The following is a 21,753-nucleotide window of genomic DNA, read 5'->3' as shown; positions in this document are numbered from 1 at the left end:
AATAGAAACAGCACGTACGTTGTCAAAAATATGACATCTCTCGATAATTTAGATGATCGGTCTACGCAGCTTTTGAGGCTTTTTATCTGGCAATGTGCCGTCTATGTGATCGGCATATGTTATTTGTATTGTATAGTCCCGCTTTATTTCAATAAGCATTACAATACTTCATTCGTCAACAAACTCTATCTTTTTCATGTAGAGCAGCGAAGATAGGACTTTGTTCATGAGGTAAAAGAAACAGATGAAAACTTGTAATTTAGAGAAATCCTCATAAAATGGCTCAAAATAAAATGTTTTTGGAGACAGGAAATATAAGAATTATAAATGAACTTGGCTGTTTAAAGGTGAAGGAGGAACCGGATGGTGATGGTGATTGTGTAGATGAGCAGGATGATTATGACGCTGATGAAAATGAAAGTCAACTCAGCATATCAACGGCATCTGATGGCCTCAAGTTTGACGACTCTACGGTACTTGAGAATTTTAAATGTGACCCGAATCTTTGCGACCGTGCAAGAATTATCGTTCGATTATCAGAATATATGCAATGCTATTTTTCTTTTCATCTGAAAATTACTGAATTTTTCATAGCTTGTGGGGAAAATTGAATCATTTTCACTTTTTTAGTAATTAGATTTAAGCTTTTTTTAAATGAAGCTTTGTTTCATAATAACCAAGAGAAAGTTTTTTGAAAACAAATTTTTGAAGACTTCGAAGTATAAATTTTAAGAAGAGAAATCCTAGCAAAATTGAAGCAACGTTCTGATTGCCTGGATGCTGATGGGATGGTAAAATTATAAATTATACATGATAAAATTCCTTATAAGGCGAAACAACGTCTTGCAAAATTTAGAAGATATTTTAAGGTTAGCATGGAAAGTTTTTGTAAGTTAACCATCCGACTTAAAGGTTTTGTGTCTTAGCGTCCTATGATCTCGCCAAATTTGATAATTCGATCTGCTAATTGCGGTAAGAAAAATTCAATAATTAAGTTTAAAATGGGAAGCTGCTGAAAAAAAGTGAAATACAATTAAGGTAAACGAGAAAGTTAAAAGGCATTTTTGTTTTTTTTTAGTGCTCGCCGTCAGCCTCTCAACGGTTAGTATTTGGGCACTCTACTTTTTTACAATCAAATAATTGGGTTTAATTGGTGCTCTGTAAACAGGTACCAAATGGTAAACAGGTAGTGTCCACTGGGCGTTAAGTTTTGTTAGAGGCCACTAGCTGGGTTTTGTAGTCCTGTAAGTGCTTGCGGGGAAGGCCTGAATTCAAATTGAAAAGATCATATTCAGGTTTTTGACTCCAAAATGGTGCAGTTTTTCACGGTTCCATTTTTGTGCAAGTTTTTTAGTCTTAAATTGACGTTCGTCCAAATTGATAAAAGGTCTTTTGCCAGACTAAATTTCTTTTGATGTTCGTTTTGTCAGCTAAAATTTTTCTACCTTTAGCGGCCATTAAAACTTTTTTAGGGCTTAAACGGAATATGTTCAATAGATGCTAGAGAGCATAAAATTGTTTTAAGATGTTAATCTAACGAATTGTGGTGACTTTGCTATAAAATTTACAATTTTTTCATGTTTTTTCCGAGTTTTTCGATGTTCAGGGGCCAGTGAAACTTGTTTGTTTGGTAATAGGCTGCTGCATTGTTTTTAGTGACAATAAAATGGTTTTCAAGAATATCACGAATTTTAGCGACTGTTCAATAAAAATTTGCGTTTTGATGTGTTTTCAGTTTTCAAATCTATAGGGGCCAATGAAATAGTTTGTAATAGCCGTACAGCGATAGCTGGGGCTATCATTGGCCTTCTCTTGGTTTTTTGTTTTGTCAAGATTTTTGTTACGACCATATGACGTCACAATCACCACTTCAAATCTGCTTTTTCATGCGTTTAAGGAATTTCAATTATTGGAGCTAGTTTTTTGTTATTTGTGTGATTAAAAATTTTTGGGTTTTCCTCACTTACCTCTCTCTCTAAATTGACTTCCTGACTTTTCTTTACTTTAATTCAAAGAGATAAGGTCAAGTCAGTGCGTGTCACTCTAAATGGAGGTTATTGGAGAGCAGCTATAACTTATAGAGATTCGTAATCAAAATATAAAATCTCAAAATTTACCAGAAAGAATTTTCTCTCTGGTCTCTTTCTGTAACCATCTTTTTGAGAGTGCAGTTCTACGACGCTATTGCGGCTGCTTTCTGGTAATCTGCGAGCTATGTTTGTTAGAATTTTCAATGTTTTCAATTTAAAATCTTTGTCATTTTTTCAAGGTTTTTGATCTCCAAGGGCCAACGAAGCTCTTTCAAAGTTTATGCATGGGTTATTGCTTTAATTTTAGTGGCATAATTTCAGTTTTGAGAACACTAGCGTCAAGAACTTGAGCAACTTTTCTTAAGTGTTTTTGCCCCTTTTTCAATTTGTTTAATTGCTCAAACGAAGTTTGTAGCAATTATATTAGTCATCTGGTCTTTTTATGGAATTTTTCATTTGACCAATTTTTCGTCTGACTCATCTGACTTTTCGTCCTCAAAAATGGGATAAACAGGTAGTGCTGGGAGAAACTTAAGTAGCCGAGCAGCTAGCCTAACGCCTAACTGGTGTTCAAGTGTGCGATTCACCAAAACTGTTTTGAAGAGACAATTTCAAGGTGTAAAGGGTGGTTCTTAGTTTTAAAAATTTGACCGCTCACTAGTCGTTTGAGAGAAATTCGCCAGACGTTAGTCGGGTATGTTTATTTTTCTCTAGCTCTTGCTTGTTTTTCGCTTATGTGCAGCCTGATTTTTGCCAGCCTAAGAGTTACTTGTTCAAAGATTTTAACATGAATTTAAAGAATAGCGAACTGCTTACTGACTTCTACACCTCTGCAGCTGAATATCAATAATCAGCGTTTTTTTTACCTAGTTCAGCCAACCAGATGTTGAACTGATGAGCTGTTGATCTGAAATTGTATTGTTTGGTCCACAGTTCAATCTAAAATAATAAGCTTTAGAAAATTTTAAATTTTTATCTGATTTTGTTTAGAGTAAGAATGAATGTCACGTGTTCCTCCTAGTGGAAAACATACAGGGTGCCATTGAGATCAATTTATATATTCTCCATTTGCTACCAAGAACAGCAATTGAACAGAAGAAAGCTTTTATAATTTATTAAATATATTTAAGTTTGTTTATGATTGAAATGAATTGTTCTATTATTGGTGCGGATTTGTTTTGGGTAGCATTTGGCAGTGTTTTTGTTTTGCATTCCACAGTTTTGTTTTGCAATGAATTAAGTAGACAGGAACGAAACAAACAAATTTGGATAAGGTTTTCTGTTTAATAGCCGCCCTCATCTTCTCAGCCGGCTATTATAGCGCTCCTATTACAATCCAAGAATTGGATTGTATTGGCGCTCTGTCTTTTTTTTTATTTTTGTAAGATGTTTTCAAACTTTTTTTCATGACTTTGAGCTCTCAAAACGGGATAAACAGGTAAAGCTCAGCGGGCATCAAGTTTCATTAGAGGCCCTTAGCCGCGTTTAGTAGTTCTTCAAGTACTTAGGGTGGTGAGCTACTGGGAAGGCCGTAATTCAAGGTTAACAGGTCATTTTCAGAAATTTTTGAGCCCAAAATGTTGCAAATTTTTTGTCATTTCGGATTTTTTGCTGGACCAGTCTGAAATTGAGGTTTGTAAAAGTTGGTAAAGGTCTTTTGCCAGACGTAATTACTTTTATAGCCATTTTAAGAGCTATATGTACTGCTACACCAAACAATAACACGGTAATTTATTCTAATTTTTAAAATTTTTTCAAGTTTTTTGAATCTTTTTGTTGTTTCAGCTCTTGGTGTCACAATAAGAGGTTATTTTATAGTTTCTAGTGGTACTGGAATGGTATTCATCTTCACGAATGTTACAAATTTTTTTGATAAAACTTGCAGTTTTTTCCAATTTTCTGACCTAATTGTCATTATTCAAGTTTTCCAGCTCCAGAGGGCAAGAAATCTCGTCTACGATTTGCTAATAGTTAACTGCAAAATTTTTATTGGCCATGGCATAAGCCAATTTTTTCAAAATTTTGCAAATTGTCAGTTTTTAGGTTTCTCTAACCTGAACAGCCAAAACATTTCCAAATCATAAAAAAGTAATTTTTTAAATAAAGCTTGCAATTTAAATTTTTTTGATTGTTTTCAAAATTTTTGATTTTTTTTTGTCATTTTCTGAGTTTAACTATCTTTATTGGCCAACGAAAGTTTTTAAATGTTGCAGATGAGTTACAAAACAGAACTCCACAGCGAAAAATGAATTTAAACATTTTTTCCAGACACATTTTCGAAAAATATTGTTAAATTTTTCCTTTTCATTTGAAGTATTTTTCACATTTCTTTTTGAAGGATTTGTCATGTTTTTCGAGATTATCTACCTTTAGTGTCAAATTAATCTCTTTCAATTCTTTTGCGTGAGTTATTGACTATATTGCATTGTGTCATAAATGGCCTTCAGGTTAAAAGCTTCAAGAGTTTTAGGAATAATTGTTTTTTTTTCAGTTTGATTCTTTTAGTTTCTCAACTTTCGAGATTTCGTCTTTTTGGCTGGGATTGTTCAATTGATCTGCTAGTCGGGTACATTAGGCCTGTTTTTCATTCATTTCCTTGGATTGTATTTCAGGACTTGTCCTGCTATGTGTTTTTTACAATCCAAGAATTGGATTGTATTGGTGCTCTGTCTTTTTTTTATTTTTGTAAGATGTTTTCACACCTTTTTTCGTGACTTTTAGGAGTTTTTGAGCCCAAAATAATGGAATTTTTCGCTTTTTTCGTCATTTTTTGGATTTTTTGTTGGATCAGTCTAAAATTGAGGTTTGTAAAAGTCGATAAAGGGTTTTTGCAAGACGAAATTCTTTTTTATGGCCATTTTAAGAGCTATATGTTTTGCTACTCCAAACATAAACACGGTAATTTATACCAATTTTTACCATTTTTTTGAAAATTTTTGGCGTTTTTGATTTGTTTCAGCCCTTGGAGTCAAAAAACCTTTTGTGGGGCCAATTAATAGGTCGTTATTATGTTTCTAGTGGTAAAGGAATGATTTTCAAAATTTTTACTTCACAAAATTTAACAATTTTTTTGATAAAAATTGCAGTTTTTTTCAAAGTTTCTAACTTTTATTGTCATTATTCAAGTTTTCTAGCCCCAATGGCGAAAAACCTCATCTAGGGTTTGCTAATAGTTTAGTTTAATGAAAATTTTTTATTGGCCTTGGAATGGTTTTATTGGTTTATTGAAAATATTTTAATATCACAAATTTTGCCATTTTTTTTTTTACTAAACTTGCTATTGTTTTTTAATTTTAAAATTTTTTTGTGATTTTTCAGGCTTATCTAACCTAAACTGTGAATAAATCTCCTCTAAATGTTGATAATAAGTTACTGCATAGTTGCTGGTGGTATGGGGAATGTGTTTCAAGATATTAATTTTACAAATTCTGTCGATTTTCAAATTGCAATTTTTTCTTTCAATTTCTGAAATTTTATTTTTCCTCACTGGCCAGGGAAACTCCTTTAGGTTTTGCTAGTATGTTACTTCACAATTTCCAGTAGCAATAAAATAGTTTTCATTTCTTTTAATATTGCAATTGTAAGCAATTTTTTTAATAGAGCTTACATTTTAAAATTTTTGATTGTTTAAATTTTTTTAAATTTCTTGCCATTTTCTGAGTTTAGCGATCTCTACTGGCCAACGAAACATTAAATATGCCGAGTTGTTACAAGACAGAACTCCAGAAGACAATAAAAATTGTTTCGAACATTTTTCTAGCCATATTTCAGTAAATTTTTCAATTTTCATTTTTCAATATTTTGAAGCATTTATTATATTTCTCAAGTTTATTTACATTTTGTGGCAAATTGATCTGTTTCAAGGGTTTTGCGTGATTTAATGAGTATATTGAATTGTGTCATATATATGGTCTTCAGGTTAAAAGCTTCAAAAGGTTAAGCAATAATTATTTATTTAGTTCGTTTCATTCTTTTACTTTCTCAACTTTTGAGATTGTCTTTTTGGCTGGAATTGTTCAATTGATCTGCTGGTCAAATATATTGGGTCTGTTTTGCATTCAATTCCTTGGATTGTTTTTCAGGACTTGTCCTGCTATGTTTTTTACTTCGTCGAATAAAAAAAATGTTTCGCTTTACCTCATTTTGCCGCTTTTTCAACATTTTGCGTGAAATCTTTTTGACTTCTCTAGGAAAGTTTCTCTCTTCTCCCATTCTGCTAAAAGTGATTTTCAACATCAGTTGCTCAGCAAAGCAATTCAAAATGAACAGAGTTAGTATAAAAAATTGAAGTCAGAAGTAGAAACGGGATAAACCCATAAAGCCCAATTTTAGATGCCCGCTATTTGAACTTCGTTCCTATAAGTCTTAGTTACCATCTCTAATGCTTGTTGGTATTGATAATAACCCTGTAGCCTCTCTCTAAGAAACAGAAGTATGTTCAACTACGAAATGCCATCAAAATAAATCGGACTTAAAAAATGTTTTTGTACAAAAAATCTTTTTTTTTTCAATATCTATTCTTTCAATCCCAATCATGCTTATTGAAATCAACGGCGGCTATTTTCCGGCAATCTGCCAGGTATGTTTAATTATTGCTCTTTTTCTCGTCGTTGAACCATCTAAGTCAAAACATCTAAGTGATTCTATATCGTCTTTCTGCTTCACAGTTGCATTGAATTTGAGAATTATAGGACAGAAAAACGAAAGCATTTTTGTTATCAATATTTTTGAAATGTCATTTTTTAAGAATAACGTCATAATACTGTTAATGGAACCAATAGCCTGGAATGGTCTGGGTATATCATTTTGACATTGTTCATGTTGTATACTTTTGCTATCAAAGTGTTGTTGTTTGAACAGAAATAAAACAACATCATTTTGTGATTGAGTTTTTGTTTTGATTGCAATTAAGTCTTTCTTCAACGTGGAACCAATCAGGTTTAAAAATATTCATGTGTGGATTTGATATCGTATTTTATTAATAGCCGCCGTCAGCCACTCAAACGGTTATTATTTAGGCTCTCTCCTTTTTTTAAAAAGTCAAAGAATTTGAATTGTATTGGTGCGCTGTCTTTTTTTTTGTTTACGCTTTTTTGTTTAAGCTTTTTTTGGCTTTGGCTTAGTCAAATTAGATTAGTGATTTTGGTCACACTGAAATAGTAAAGGGAGGGAAAAATTGAGTAGGTTTGAGTCGTGACTTTTTTCAAAATACCTGGAGTGAGAAATTGGTATTTGAACAATTTGGCGGTTTTTCAGATGGATTTTTTTCAGGTGCGTCAATGTGACTTGTTTTCAGAGTTTCCTCTCCTTCGGTGCTTTTAGGACGGTACAAATGTGTTCTAATTGTGCCTATTTGCCTTTGCTGGAATTTATTAGGGGGCAGCTAAAACTTTTTATGACTTTGCCACTATTTGTTGTCATATAATTTTTTGCCCCTTTTTTTTTAAAAAAAATTATCTGTGTCTTATCACTTAGTATTATCAATAACAGGTCTGATTGGTTGCTAATATGGGAGATATAGAAGAACCTAATTAATGGCTCGAATTAATAGCTATTGGTTTTCATGACTTTGACACTACTTTTTCTCAAAAATTTGGAGTGAATTTTTTAGAACTGCAAGTATTTGTTTTTTACTTTTTGATGTCTTATCATTTAATCTCATTTGGGCAAGGTGTCTGATGCTGTTAATAGGGGTTAAGTATCGATTTAATAGTTTTTGTTCAAAGCTAGTGCTTTCTATGACACTAATTGTTTTCAATATTTATCGAACTTTTTGAGTTTTGCGGCTTTTTCTTTTCAACTTCGTCGTCTTGACTCTTTGTATCATTATTGACAGTTCTCAGTGGTTGACAAAAAGGCTTCAATTAAAGCAAATCATTTCAGATCATAGCTATTGCGTTTTGAGACTTATACGCCTGTTCGTTTTTTCAAATTTTTTTTTTGATTTTTAAGTTTTGCTGTATTTGTTGTACTTATTGCTGTCTATTTACCTAATCTACTTGGTGACAGGTCTCAATGGTGGTCATTGAGAACTCAATTAATTGATGTAAATGTATCTGTCGGTAGTTGTTGCGTTCTGTAACTTTCATACTATGTGTTTTCAAAAAGTTTCGAGTTTTATGCGATTTTTGGTTATTTGTCTTATTATTTAATATTTTTAGTGAGAGGACTCATTGACATTAAATAACAGGTTGCTAATGAGAACTAGAGGAATACAGTTTGAGTTCATAGCATTTGTTTTTTGATGTTGATCCTGTCTTATCAAAAAAAATAAAAGTTGAATTTTTAGTCTTGCTTGTTTTTGTTGTTCGTGTTTTTTTGTTGCTTAATATCATTACTAATAGCTCTCATTTGCCTTTTAAAGCACAGTAAATTGTTGTCAGTTCATCAGTTATTACAACTATTTGAATTGTTTTTCAGGACTTTTAATTTGCTTTACCTTTTCATCACGTTTTAGTTTTACATAAGTCACGATTTTCACTTTTGACTCCTCACTCGCCTCACTCACTGTTTCAACTGAACGCATTCTAAATTCTTTCACGCATTGAATTACGCATTGCAGTGAATACGGTCAATGTCAAAAGAGCAAAATCAAAAGAAACGGGAGAAACCGATAAAGCCCTGTCATTAAGTCATAGTGCATTAGGTTAGCAAAGTTCATTAGAGCGATTGCTAGCTGATATTAGTTTTAAGCTTAATACCGTTCAGTTTAGAAGCTGAAGTAAGTATAGGGTTAGAATCTGACTGAAACTGCACACTGAATTAGAACAATTTTTGAAACTTTTTGTTCCAATCCCGATGTGCGTCTAGCGCGTCAACGGCGGCTATTTTCCGGCAATATGCCGGCTATGTTGTTACATAATTCTGTGTCAATTTATAATGTGCTGCCAGTATTAAAAAAATGGCATTCGGTATTTTTTTGACAGATTTGGATAAACGTGTTAGTTTTGAGTCATTTGAGTGAGACCATTGGAAACAACTTTAAAAATTGTACCTCTGGTATTTGCTAGATATTTGTTTATCAAATAGATCTGATATTAGTTTAATCGGATTATTTTAGCAATTATTATGTCAGTGATTTTGACAAAAATAGACAAATTTAGCCAAAATGTCGTATTTGTGATACAAGTTTTAGATATGCTAAATTATAAAAAAGCTGTCAAAGTTCTACCAGAAAGAATTGGACGAAACGGTTCAGGAATCATATATACCATCTAGGTAAATTAAACTCTATAATCTAACGACAACAATTGGATAAAATTACTGAGAAAGGGAAACAAAATAAGTCAGAGTTGTCCAAACTTTTACTCTAAAAGTCAAAAACTCGGAAATTACGAAATTCGAAAAATTCTCCATTTTTTTGTTCAGACCCCCACTTTAGTGGGGAGGGAGGAACTACATACTCAAATGGATTTTTGTTCAGTCAATTTTGGCCGATCGATACATTCATCGTAAAAGAGTTGTGAGTGTTATTAATAGACAGCACGTACATCCTAGAATATGGAATTAGAAATATATTTTTGAATTTCGTTATTTAGAGGGCGTTATCGAGGTTTAAAGTTTTGTGAATATTCGACAGTTTTGATTACATTTTCCGTAAATTGGCTCAATTTTGCTAATATAATTAAAAATGTTAAAGTTTTTAATGCTAGAGTACTGTTGTTTTTGTTAAAGATAGAAGAGCGTTCCCGGATTGTTTGATTGAAGTTTGTTTAGCTAAAATTTTTGATACATTTTTCAAAATACGAAATTTGCCAAAGCCACAAAATTTGCTGTTTCTGGTCCAGTTTCTTTGTTTAAGTTTCTTTGTTTCTTTGTTCAATTAGTTTCTTTGTTTAAGTTTGCCTTAAGTAGAGACCGCTGACACAATATCCCTAAACCCCAAAAGAGCTAGTTGAGTTTTGCCGCCCTACCAGAAATAACATTTGCGGTTTTTTTACCAATTAAGCTCACTAATTGGGTGGTTTTTTTAGGCGCGCGGCAAAATCAGGGATTGGTTTGATCTCATCATGGATTCCTACAATCAGAAATTTTTAAAAAAATTTTTGGGCGCTGCCTTTTCGAAATATCTTGCTTTTACTGAATTATAAATACTGACAAAATTTCCAGTCCACGGCTCAAATAATGACAGCTCCCACATGAAAATGATGCTGAATGTAGATATATTTTGTTTACACAGAAAATTTAAGTGTTTTAATTGCTTTGACGATTGAATTCTTGTTTGACTTCATTTTTTAACCTTTTGCAGTCTGACTACTAAGTCTAACTAGTCAAAGATCCAAATGACTTCTTCAGGAGTTTTAAATGAACCCTTAAAATGCATTCTTTTATCTAATGTCTGTTATGACATTGATTTTATTTGTTTTAAACAATTGAAATTTATTTTTGAATTTCATTTTTTTTTTCATTTCTTTTAACTTTTGGCTTATTCTCAGTAAAAACTGGTGAAACTTTCTTTCATATAAGATACAAATTTATCTTTCTGGCGGTTTTTCAGAAACTTAAAATAACTTATGGTTTTAAGGGCTGCGGCACCGTTCTCTTGTAGTCTTTGGTAGTTTTTAATTTTTGGACTATTTATTTTTTGTTGTTGTATGCCATTTATGGGGTAATGAAAGGATTCAAATGGCCTACTATGCATTTATAAATGAACTCAGTAACTGATATTGGTATATAGCGAATGATTTTGACTTTCAAATTACTTTTCTTCAACTTTTACCTTTTTGTCCTGGTTTTCGTCACTTTTTCGTGTTTACAACTTTGTATCATATTTGTAACTTAGTCTCATTATTGAGAGATCTCGTTAATTTTTTGAACGAAACTTTAATTTCTCTGTTTGTTTAACGTTTTTGATTGATTTCTTTACGGCTTAGTCAATTTGTTTCAGAAGAAATTTGTGAGTTTGATGCTTTTCATTGTTTGTGGGTCTTTTTGTTGTCATCTGGGGACAATTTTTTTACAAAAAAATTTCTTGATGTTCAACAAATTTCTCCAGGTTTGTATCTTATTAATTTAATGGCTTCAACAGTGGCGTTTCGTAATGTTTTTTAGTTCTGCTCGTTTTTAGTATTTTTTAAAAGTCCTATGACCCAGTCTCAATAGAAACAGGCGCAATTAGTTAAAGTTTTCACAAGATAAACTGTCTATTAATTTAGTTGAAAGCTTATTTTTGTTATTATTTTTGAAAATATTTGATTTTAAAAAAGATAATGAATTGTTGAGCTTTGCCAATCTTTTTTCTATTAATTTGTAGCTTGGGTTCTCTATAGACCAGTGACATCCATTATCCACTGAACTACAATTAGCTCTTTATAACTTTTATTTTCCTCAACTGGTCTTTTTTCTTGGTACTACGAGTTTTCATTAAATATTCATGATTCTTGCATATTTGCTCATATTTAGATTTCTGTTTTCTTTTCACAGTATCACATTAATGGGTGGTTGTGGTGCCATTTGTAAAAAAATGCAATTAAAACATTTTTATTATGAAATGTAAACAGTCGAATGTTTAATTTAATGTGATACCGTTTTCGTGCAAATTTTGAATTTTTTTTCTCCCTTTATTTGTTTTTTTTTGTAGTCGTATGACATATCCTGGATAATGAAAGGTCTCAATCAGTTTCTATGGAGATATAAATGATTCTCTTAATGATTTCAGTTGGTAGATAATGTTTTTAATCAGTTTGACATTAATTTTTTTTTCAAAAAGGCAACTTTTTTAAAGTTTGCCCCCTTTGCTCTTTTCTTATTGACTTGTTATCTAGTCGCATTGAAGAAAAGTCTTATTTTTTTTCTAATGAAGTACAGGCTTATTTTTCTTTAGTATAGGTTTTATCTGATGCCATTTTGATTTGGTAATTAATTGTTTTAAAAAAATGGACAACGAGATTCGGTCGTTTTCAGTATTTGTAACTATTTGATTTTTATCGCCGTATTTTCTGGCAGTAACATTAATGGCAGGTCTCATTGGCCCTCTAAGGTATATTTTTTCTTTTAGAGGTTTGTTGAACGATAATGAACTTTTTTGTCTGCCTCATTTGGTAGACAATTGAGTGCAAAATGTAGATGAGCGGGGTCGGAACTTAAGTGCGAACGCACATTACCGAGCATCCTTGTTATATTCTGCGCTTGATGGGCTTTCGAATGATACTACTCATATCCTTATACAGAAAATATCGCACGACCAAAATAGACTGAAAAAAACCAGTTGAGCAAATAGTCCCCCACTAAAGTGGATCAGAACTAGAAATGATTGATTATATGACAATTTGGCTATTATTATTACTTATGACCGTCTGTTGTTATTGGATTAGACTGTACTGTGGTTTATGGTTTGTGACAACTATAGTTTGCGAAACTAAGATGATGTTTGATTTGAACTCCTGTTTGAGCTAACATAGTAGTGATGTATATGAGTAAGTAAATGCTCAATCACAACATAATCTGTGAGATTAACTGACCTGTTCACCTGATTGTTCTTGCTACAAACAGTCGCAATGGTGAGTTCAGTTTACGTATTTTTATTGTATGTATGTTGAAGCGCGCTTCACTGAGTAATTTGAAATCAATTTCTTTTCATACTTTGATAAATTTTATGAACGCCAGTGAGTACTATTTCGTTGATTTTGACCAGAATTATTTGAGACTTATAATTGAGTAATTGAGATGTTTTCCTAGGAATTGCCCTCCGAAAAAAGCTGTGCAGAGAAAAACGTAAGTCAGCTTTAGCTTCTGTCTAGTTTGTTCTATCCGCTTCATCTATATCTAACCAACGTGAGTACAATGTGAAAAGCGGTTTATTTTTCTCATTTTCGGAAAAGCCAATTCTTGTCCGTTCACGTTTCTTGTCCTGGTCGTTTTTCAATTAATGTCAAACGACAGTTGATTCATTTCAGGGTCTCTGTGAGATAATTTTTGAAGAACTCGGGGAAGTGTTTTCCACTAGTCCTACAATAATCTTGTATTTAAAATCTTTTTGAGCTGCACTTATTGTTGGTAGGTCTTCTTTTACTTCTATTACTTTTTAATAGCCGCGAAGCGATAGCGGCTATTGTTGGAGACATCGTGGTTGTTTAGCAGTGGTTTTATTGGGGGCGCTGTCATTTTCTAATAGCCGCACAGCGATAGCTGGGCTATTATTGACCTTCTGTTGGTTTTTTACAATTCAAAGAATTTTTGAATTGTATTGGGGCGCTGTCTTTTTACGACTCGAAGAGGAGTATTGAAGTCCTTTTTTAATCAATTTTATTGGAGTGATTTTTGAAGCGGAAAATGAAACGCGTGAAAAAATTTAGTGATTTTGGAGCTGAACAAAAGTAAAGAGGGGAGCGAAAAGAGTGGTTTTTGTTCATAATGCTCTTTTTGAGAGAGCGAGAAATTGATGTCTGAAAAAATTTTCTCTAAGCGAGCGATTTTTTTTGTTCACGTGGGGCTTTTCAAAGCATTTTTTATGCAACTTTTGGTGGTTTCGAGGTTTGATTATGATATTGTGTTAGTTTTAGGCTAGTTTTGATAGGAATTGAAGGTTTCAAGTAGATAATTTGAGTTTAATGCTAATTTGGAGGTTTTTGATCAGTTTTGCTGAATTTTAGACGAAATTTAATGATTTTTTTGCCTGTTTTTTGTTTTACTGCTTTAAGTGGGATTTGAATAGAAGCTTGTTACTTACGGAATTTTCAGATACCAATTGATTAAAGTTCTGTTTGTATAAATCTTTCTTTTCTTAGGAAAAATGACAGAAAAATTGAGAAATTTCAAACCATTTTTCTTATTTTTTGCAGTTTTTATTTTTTAATCTTAGACAAGTTTTATAGCCCCTTATGACTCGCCTATTGTTTCGCGAGTTTTTCATTGCTCTTATTGCAAAGGAACTTTATTCGGCTTTATGTTTCCTTGTACTATTAAAGAAATTTCATTCAGTTTTTCTAGTTTTTTTTTCAATTGTTTTTGAATGCGGTTCCTATTCTTCCTTAATTTTTTGTGGCATTTGCTTATAATAAGTATGGGCAATTTTCTCCGAATCATTTCCGGAATTCTTCCGGCTATGTTTTTTTAAAGATCTGTTCACTCATTTTCATGATTTGAAGTCAAATTGGAGTAGTGATTTTGGTCACGCCGAAACAGGATTGGAGCAAAAAACCAAGTTCTTTTGAGACGTGAAATTTTGTCACTCCTATTTTCAAGAAGTGTGAGAAAACTGTGTGTGAACAAAAATTCGCTTCCTCGCTAGTGGTTTTTTTTTCACATGCGGCAATTTCACTTTAATTTTTTACTGTTTTTTCGATTTTTTGAATCGCTTTTTTCAGTAAATGGTTTTCCCACTCCATCCATAGTTCATTCGTGGCCTAGTTTTTTTGTTTGAACCAAATTTTTCTTACTTGCTAGTGGTTTCTTGTTCACACGCGGCTTTTTGACATTGATTTTCAGTTTTTGTTATCGGATTTTTTGGATATGGTTTTCCCAATCCACTGATAGTCCCGTTCTGGGTCTAATTGTTGTTTAGTCAATGAAAATTCTTAGAAGTGTACGCGTGACGTCATTTGTGTGCGTGAGGTCGTTTGTTCTGCTTATAGGTCAATTGCGTCACTTACCTCAATAAAAAAAATGACTTCTGAACTCGCTTCTGAAAGAATTTTAATTTTAATGAACATTTACTAGTTAAAGGTCAAAAGTGTGCATCTAAGTAGTGCCAAGCGTATATGCCTTAACTCTTGAGTATTAGAGTACTGAGTTTTTTTTTTCAAATATTAATTTTGAAAAAAAAGTTACATTAGGGTTTTCCTCATAGAATGTATGTGTCTCATAAAAATGACAGTCCGAATCTAACCAAAAAGTCTCTCGGTCTATTAAAAGACCCGTGGTCAATCTGTCTATCTTTTTTTCTTTAGTTGTTTTTTTTTTCGTGGAAGGCCACAAGCGTCTATCGCGGCTATTTTCCGACAATCTGCTGGCTATGTTGTTGAAAAAAGTCCTTGAAGGAAAAATATAATCTAAAATTGGGGCAAACTTTTATGTTACTTGAATTCCTTAACATATTTCCCGGGATCTTTTAAGCTTCAATTCTAACAGATTTTTGTTTCGTCTTACCCTGACTTCTTGGAATCGACTTTTTCAATGACTTACCTTACTCAAAAAAATGACTTCTGAACTCACTTATGGAACTTTAATTTTTATGAACATTTACTTATTAAAGGTCAATAGTGTGCATCTAAGTAGTGCCAAACATATAGGCCCTAATTCCTGATTATTAGAGTCTTGAGTTTTTGATTTTGAATATTAATTTTGGGATCTTCTCCGTTTGTGCCCCCCCCCCCCCAGTACGGTATGCGCCCCCAGTTACAGAGCACGTGCCATTACATAGTAAGTCATTATGTAAAAAAATATTGCACGTGCATCTGAGGGGTGCAAATGATATGCGCCCACTAAGCTGAGGGGGCACAAACGTCAAAAGATCCTAATTTTGAAAAGCCCTATTAGGGCTTTCTCTTTTATAGAGCTTATGTGTCGCATAAAAATGACAGTTCAAAGCTAACCCAAAAAGTCTAGTGGTCTATTAAAGGACTGGTGGTCGATCTTTCTATCTAATCTCTTTAGTTGTTTCAATTTATGGAAGGCCCCAAGCGTCTATCGCGGCTATTTTCCGGCAATCTGTCGGCTATGTTTTTTCGTGGAAGGCCACAAGCGTCTATGGCGGCTATTTTCCGGCAATCTGCTGACTATGTTGTTGAAAAATGTCATTGAAGAAAAAATAAAATCTAAAATTTGGGCAAACTTTTATGTTACTTGAATTCCTTAACATATTTCCCGGGATCTTTTAATTTTGAGATTTTTGTTTTTAAGCTTCAGTTCTGTATAATTGCGCTATATTGGCTATTAATTTCCTTTTCTTTCAAACAATTTAAGAGTATATTACTTTATTGTGCTATTTGGAAGAAGTGGTTGTTTGTATTCGAGAAAACTAGGCCTCTTTTTCTAAACCAAATAGTTTTCGTTGGAAATTTTTCTCTTATTGTGGTAGCTTGCTTCTGAATATGTGGCATATTAAGATTTCAGCAAAGACTCCATATTTTTTCAAAAAATTCAATAATTAAGTTTAAAGTCACTCTTTTCTCGTAAAAAAATTGGCATGTTCAGTTTTTCTCTCTGATGTGACTCCAGAGGAAAATTTTGCCTAAGTTTTAAAGGTTTTTTAATGTCGTTATTTTTCGATTGCCAAGTGTCCCGAAAATGCTATCTCCATATCTACCAAAATGTCTACCTATCAAATGCCATATCTATCAACACTGAGTGGATGTAATTTTTCCGTATGCAGCATACCATATTTTCGATCGAACTGTCTTAGAGCGTCTTTTTAAAGTGCTTGTTTTCATTCTGTCCTTTTTTTTCAGATTTCTATTTTAATAGCTGTGAAGTTGTAAGCTGAGCGTAGGTATTATTATTGTGTTCCTTTTTTATGATTCAAAGAACTTGAAATGTTTTGGGGTGCTCTCTTTCTTTCCATGATCAGTCCACACCTTTTTGAAGTCAAATTGAAGTGATGATTTTGGTCATGGCGAAACAGCAAGTGAACTAAAAAGTAAATAGTTTTGTGGCGTACATTTTTTCACTCTAAATTTTAAGTAAAGCCAGCAAAAGGTGTTGGAACAAAATTTGCTTTCGCAACTTTTTTGTTTACGTGCGGCAATTTGAAATCTGTTTTAACTGCTTTTAATTGCTCTCGAACTTTGAAGCAATTATTAAAAACGTGTGTGTCTTTATTGAATTTTTTGCACGTTTTTGCGCTTTTGTTTTTTGACTTCTTGGGTTGTGTTTTAACACTGGAGAGGTTTTTTGAACCCATAAAACATTTCTAAGCTACCCCCTTTCATTTAAATTGCCCCCGTCTGTCATTCGAGAGCAATTCATCCGACTTTAATCGGTTTGGTTGGTTTTTAAAATTGTTTTCGGATCAATTCCTAGCCATAGCGAGGTCTGGTTATTGTTTAGGGTGATAAAATTCCATTAAGGTTCCATTAGGTTAATTTCCATTCCGGCTACGTTTTTGTTCGTCGCTTGACGTTCGTTTTATATATAACTTTTGTTGACACTGCAAATTTTGAGTGACTCCTTGCTCTCACCAACGTGATCACTCTCTTGCAAAAGTTTTAGTTCATTGTCCGATTAGGTTTTGATCATACGTGATTTACTCCCACTCAACAAATTGACTTTTGGGCGTTTAGACTTTAACGTAAAAAAATCTTACGGGTAGTAACTGTCCCTTATTAAAAGTTTGTGGTACAATTTTTAACAAGCCGTTTTAATTTATTGCTGAAGGTTTTACATAGTTTTTTAAGCTGCTTCGACCTCTTATTTCTGGATCTGATTCGATCTGTGTTGAGCGGTACGCAATTCTATGTCTCGGCCATTCCGGCAGTCTGCCGGCTGTTTTTTGTTTATATTGGTCATTGAAAAATGTTAATTTTAATTTTCACAACATTCACTGCGACTGCTATATGCAACACAAGTTAGGTCCTTTGGATAATAAAATTTTTGTGTATTTATTAATAATCTGATTTACGGCATATTTAGGAGAACGTATTAGCTCAATCATAGGCAGAAAAATTAATTTGTTTACCTACAATTCTTTGTTTGTATTGCATCCAGACAACGCAATATCTGCTAGTTTTAAATATTATATAAATTGATTCTGTCTGACTTTCAATTCAACTGAACTATTGGTTTATTGTTCCCGTTTTGTCTAGAATCACTGTTCCAGGTTGTCTTTTTGCTTGCAATAGTAATGTTTATTTTGAGAAACTGTAAAATTGGGATCACATGACCGAGAATTTCTGTCATTTGCGTCAATGCCATGCTCAAAGATGTTAGCTCGGTAACTTGGTCTGTAATGAAAACAGGCTCAAAAACCGATGCATTTTGACTTTGACGCGTTTCTTTTCAAAAACGCAAATTTGTAGAGCTTTTATTGATAAAATTTTTGAATTACTAACGATTCATGAGATTGCTTTTAGACTCTTGTGTATCGCTTGGAAAGCTTTCTTTTATTAATAGCCGCCCTCATCTTCCCAGCAGGCTATTATAGCGCTCCTATTTTTACAATTCAAAGAATTTGAATTGTATTGGGGCGCTGTCTTTTTTTTAAAGATCTGTTGACACATTTTCATGATTTTTGAAGTCAAATTGGAGTAGTGATTTTGGTCACGCCGAAACAGGAAATGGAGCGAAAAAGCGAGTGGTTTTGCGGCGTGAATTTTTTTCGCTCTAATTTTAAAGTAGAGTGAGAAAACGGTGTTTGAACAAAAATTCGGTTTCTTGGTAGCGGTTTTTTGTTCACATGCGACAATTTCACTCTGATTTTAATTGTTTTTTCGATTTTTTGGATCGGTTTTTTTTCTAAATGGTTTTCAATCCATTCACAGCTCATTCTAGGCCTAGTTTTTTGTTTGAATTAAATTTTCATTTCTCGCTAGTGGTTTTTTTGTTCACATGCGACATTTTGACATTGATTTTCTGTTTTTTTCTTATTTTTTTATCTGATTTTTTTTAAAAAAATCGTTTTTTGATTTCACTCATAGTCCATTCTAGGTCTAGTTTTTTTGTTTAGTCAATGAAAATTCTTTGAATTGTACGTCAGGACTTGTCCTGCTATGTTTTTTTTTTACTTCGTCGAACTTTTTTTCGCTTTACCATTTTGCCGCTTTTTCGACATTTTGCGTGAAATCTTTTTGACTTCTCTAGGCTAGTTTCTCTCTTCTTTCATTCTGCTAAAAGTGAATTTGAACGTCAGTTGCTCAGCAAAGCAACTCAAAATGAGCAGAGTCAGTATACAAAATTGAAGTCAGAAATAGAAACGGGATAAACCCATAAAGCCCAATTTTAGATGCCCGCTATTTGAACGTCGTGCCTATAAGTATTAGTAACCATCTCATATGATTATTGGTATTGATAGTAGCCCCTGTAGCCTCTCTCTAAGAAACAGAAATATGCTCAACTACGAAATGCCGTCAAAATGAATTGGACTAAAAAAATGTTTTTGTACAAAAATCTTTTTTTTTCAATATCTATTCTTTCAATCCCAATCATGCTTATTGAAATCAACGGCGGCTATTTTCCGGCAATCTGCCGGGTATGTTTTAAATTCATTTTTTGCTGAAAATTTTGCATCAACTTTGAAGTGTTTTGCATTCTACCCTCATGTAATAGCAGTTAATGTTTAGGTACTCATTTCTGGTTTCGTTAAACCTGTTTTAATTTAAGTTCCAAACGTAATCAAGCATTGTTGGGGCTTGAATTTTGCTATCTTCCTTCTGTGAACCAAAAATTGAGTTTTGTTGATCAAAGAGAAATCGGAGCATTATGTGCAAGTGCACCCTACCGAGCTTCATTGTTTAAATACTGAAATGTGTTACAAGTAAACTGGAAATAAATCTTTCAATTGATCTCAAACGAAGTCTGAAGCAATTATTGTAAACATGTTGGTCTTTTTCATGCACCATTTTGCTTGACCGTTTTTACCTTTTTGAGTTACTTTTGCGCCCTTGACTTTTTGGGTTTATTCAGAATTAAGCAGCTGAACTCAAATGGCAGCATTTCAATTCTAATAGGCAAATGTAAAGTCCAACGAAATTTGCGTCATATTTTTACTTTTAATTTAAGTATATAGAGTGGTATATAATAACATCTAATAACATCATTTGATGCCCTCCTTAGAGAATTTAGTCCCCCCGACTGAGGCTGGTTGCAATAGATTCGATTTCTAATCTACGCCCCCTATGAATTAAATGCCTGTAGTTTGAAAGCAATTCATCCGACGTTAGGCGGTTTATGTCTCGCTTTTGCACTTTCTAAAGGGCGTGTTATGTATTGAAAATGAACTAATTGTTCTTCTTATTTAGGACGAAGATCTGCAAATGGCCAAGATTGACCTGAAACTAAAAGCTAAGCTAATACACACATTGCCAGTACAGAAATCATCGCCTAAAAAGAAAGGTGCCTCAACTTCATCATCAACATCGAGCACTAACTCGCCAGACAAACCCAAATCAAATCGTGGCAGAAAACGCAAGATAAAGGACGAAATCACAGATGAAAAAGTTCTAGAACATTCTCAAAATGGAGAGGACAGTCACCTGAACAGTGAGTCGACGTCATCGGTTAATGATGGAGTCTTTGGGAGCGATGCAAAGTCCTCCGATGTCACAGCTAAACAACCGCAAAATAATTTGGTGAAACCTATACAGAAGAAACCCAAAAAAGGCTCAGCTACACCCAAGCAAAGATTGGGTAAACTTCTGAACATTAAGATGCGATAGGCAATTTGACTCTTTCGGTATTCAGTGAAAAGTTGTGGTGAATTTGCTCTTGCTTTAAAATGATTAGCTGTTAAATTTTATGACTTTTTAGATAGGTGAAATTTTATGAGTTGTTTGTTTAAATTTGTCTCCTTATGTTGCTCCTTAATAGATTTTGTACTGCTGTCAATTGTTTTGAGTTTAGCTTCATGCAATGATACGACGCGACGGCGAAGTTAACATCAAAGAAAGCATCATGACTTTTTAAGTTGCGGTTGTCCCAAAAAGTATTGCAATGGCTATCTATGAGAATAAAAACTTTACAAAACTAATACCAGAGAACCGTCCGAGAAAAAATGCAGTGAGAAATAATAACGGAAAGTATGGGTGGAGTATTACTCAATAGCAAGTAAATTGTAGGTCAGTAATACTCAGCCGGTAAATTTCAAGATTCTTATCCAGATAATGCATTGTTATCTCAGCATGTAATACTTTGAGCAATAGCTTTTTGAAGGCCGCGAAATGAAGTGGACCAAAGTAATTGCTCTCACGAAGTTTGTAGCAATTACATTAGTCCTGTGGTTTTTAATGCGATTTTTCGTCTGACCCATTTCACTTATCGTCCCCAAAAACGGGATAAACAGGTAACGCCATTGGAACTTTTCGGCTTACTAGACTCTAAATAGGCAACTCAACGAAACTTTTGGAGAAATGGTGTGCAGGGCTGTTTGTAGTTTGACTCCCCCATAAAGCTAAATCTAGCCTCCCTTAATCGTAGATAGCTACTGAGAAAGCCAACCTCGCAAGTCGTTTGAGAGAATTTGACTCGGCATTAGTCGGTTAATTACTCTCAAACGATGTTTAGCAAATATATTAGTCCTGTGGTCTTTTTTAATGCAATTTTTTACGTCACAGATTTTTCGTCGGACCTATTTGAATTTTCATTCTCAAAAAATGGGAAAAACAGGTAGCACCCAGCGGGCATTAAGTGCTCTTAGAAACTTTCAGCTCACTGTTTGAAATTAAGAGCTCTTAGGCTTTCCGCTGCAACCCCCCCCCCCCCCCCATGGCTAGCTACCGACGAAGCCACCCGCTCGCCAGTCGTTTGAGCCAATTCTCCCGACGTTATGCGGTTATGTTTGTTAATAGCCGCCCTCATCTTCTCAGCCGGCTATTATAGCGCTCCTATTTTTACAATTCAAAGCATTTGAATTGTATTGGGGCGCTGTCTTTTTTTAAGATCTGTTCACACATTTTCACGATTTTTGAAGGCAAATTGGAGTAGTGATTTTGGTCACGCCGAAACAGGAAGTGGAGCGAAAAAGGGAGTGGTTTTGCGGCGCGAAGATTTTTCGCTCTAATTTTAAAGTAGAGTGAGAAAACGGTGTTTGAACAAAATTGGCTTTCTCGCTAGTGGTTTTTTGTTCACATGCGGC

At 33.6% G+C, this 21,753-nt stretch overlaps 1 protein-coding gene across 2 annotated transcripts in view; it reads left to right on the top strand.

Moving 5' to 3' along the window:
* The window catches only part of LOC142343201 (lysine-specific demethylase 7A-like), a 29,547-nt gene extending 9,040 nt beyond the window's left edge, over nucleotides 1-20,507 (top strand). The window contains exons 4-6 of one of the 2 annotated variants that reach the window (XM_075394941.1): nucleotides 348-473; nucleotides 12,708-12,743; nucleotides 19,922-20,507. In XM_075394941.1, the coding sequence (XP_075251056.1) occupies nucleotides 348-473; nucleotides 12,708-12,743; nucleotides 19,922-20,338 (579 nt within the window). In that variant the 3' untranslated portion in view covers nucleotides 20,339-20,507. The remainder of the gene's footprint in view (nucleotides 1-347; nucleotides 474-12,707; nucleotides 12,744-19,921) is intronic. The other variant, XM_075394942.1, reaches the window with a different exon arrangement.
* The last annotated feature ends 1,246 nt before the right edge of the window (nucleotides 20,508-21,753 follow it).

The sequence above is a fragment of the Convolutriloba macropyga genome, chromosome 7, assembly GCF_964194025.1.
Source record: "Convolutriloba macropyga chromosome 7, txConMacr16.3, whole genome shotgun sequence".
Lineage (NCBI taxonomy): Eukaryota > Metazoa > Xenacoelomorpha > Acoela > Convolutidae > Convolutriloba > Convolutriloba macropyga.
The sequence above is the reverse complement of the archived record's forward strand: the minus strand, read 5'-3'. Positions and strand labels throughout refer to the sequence as shown.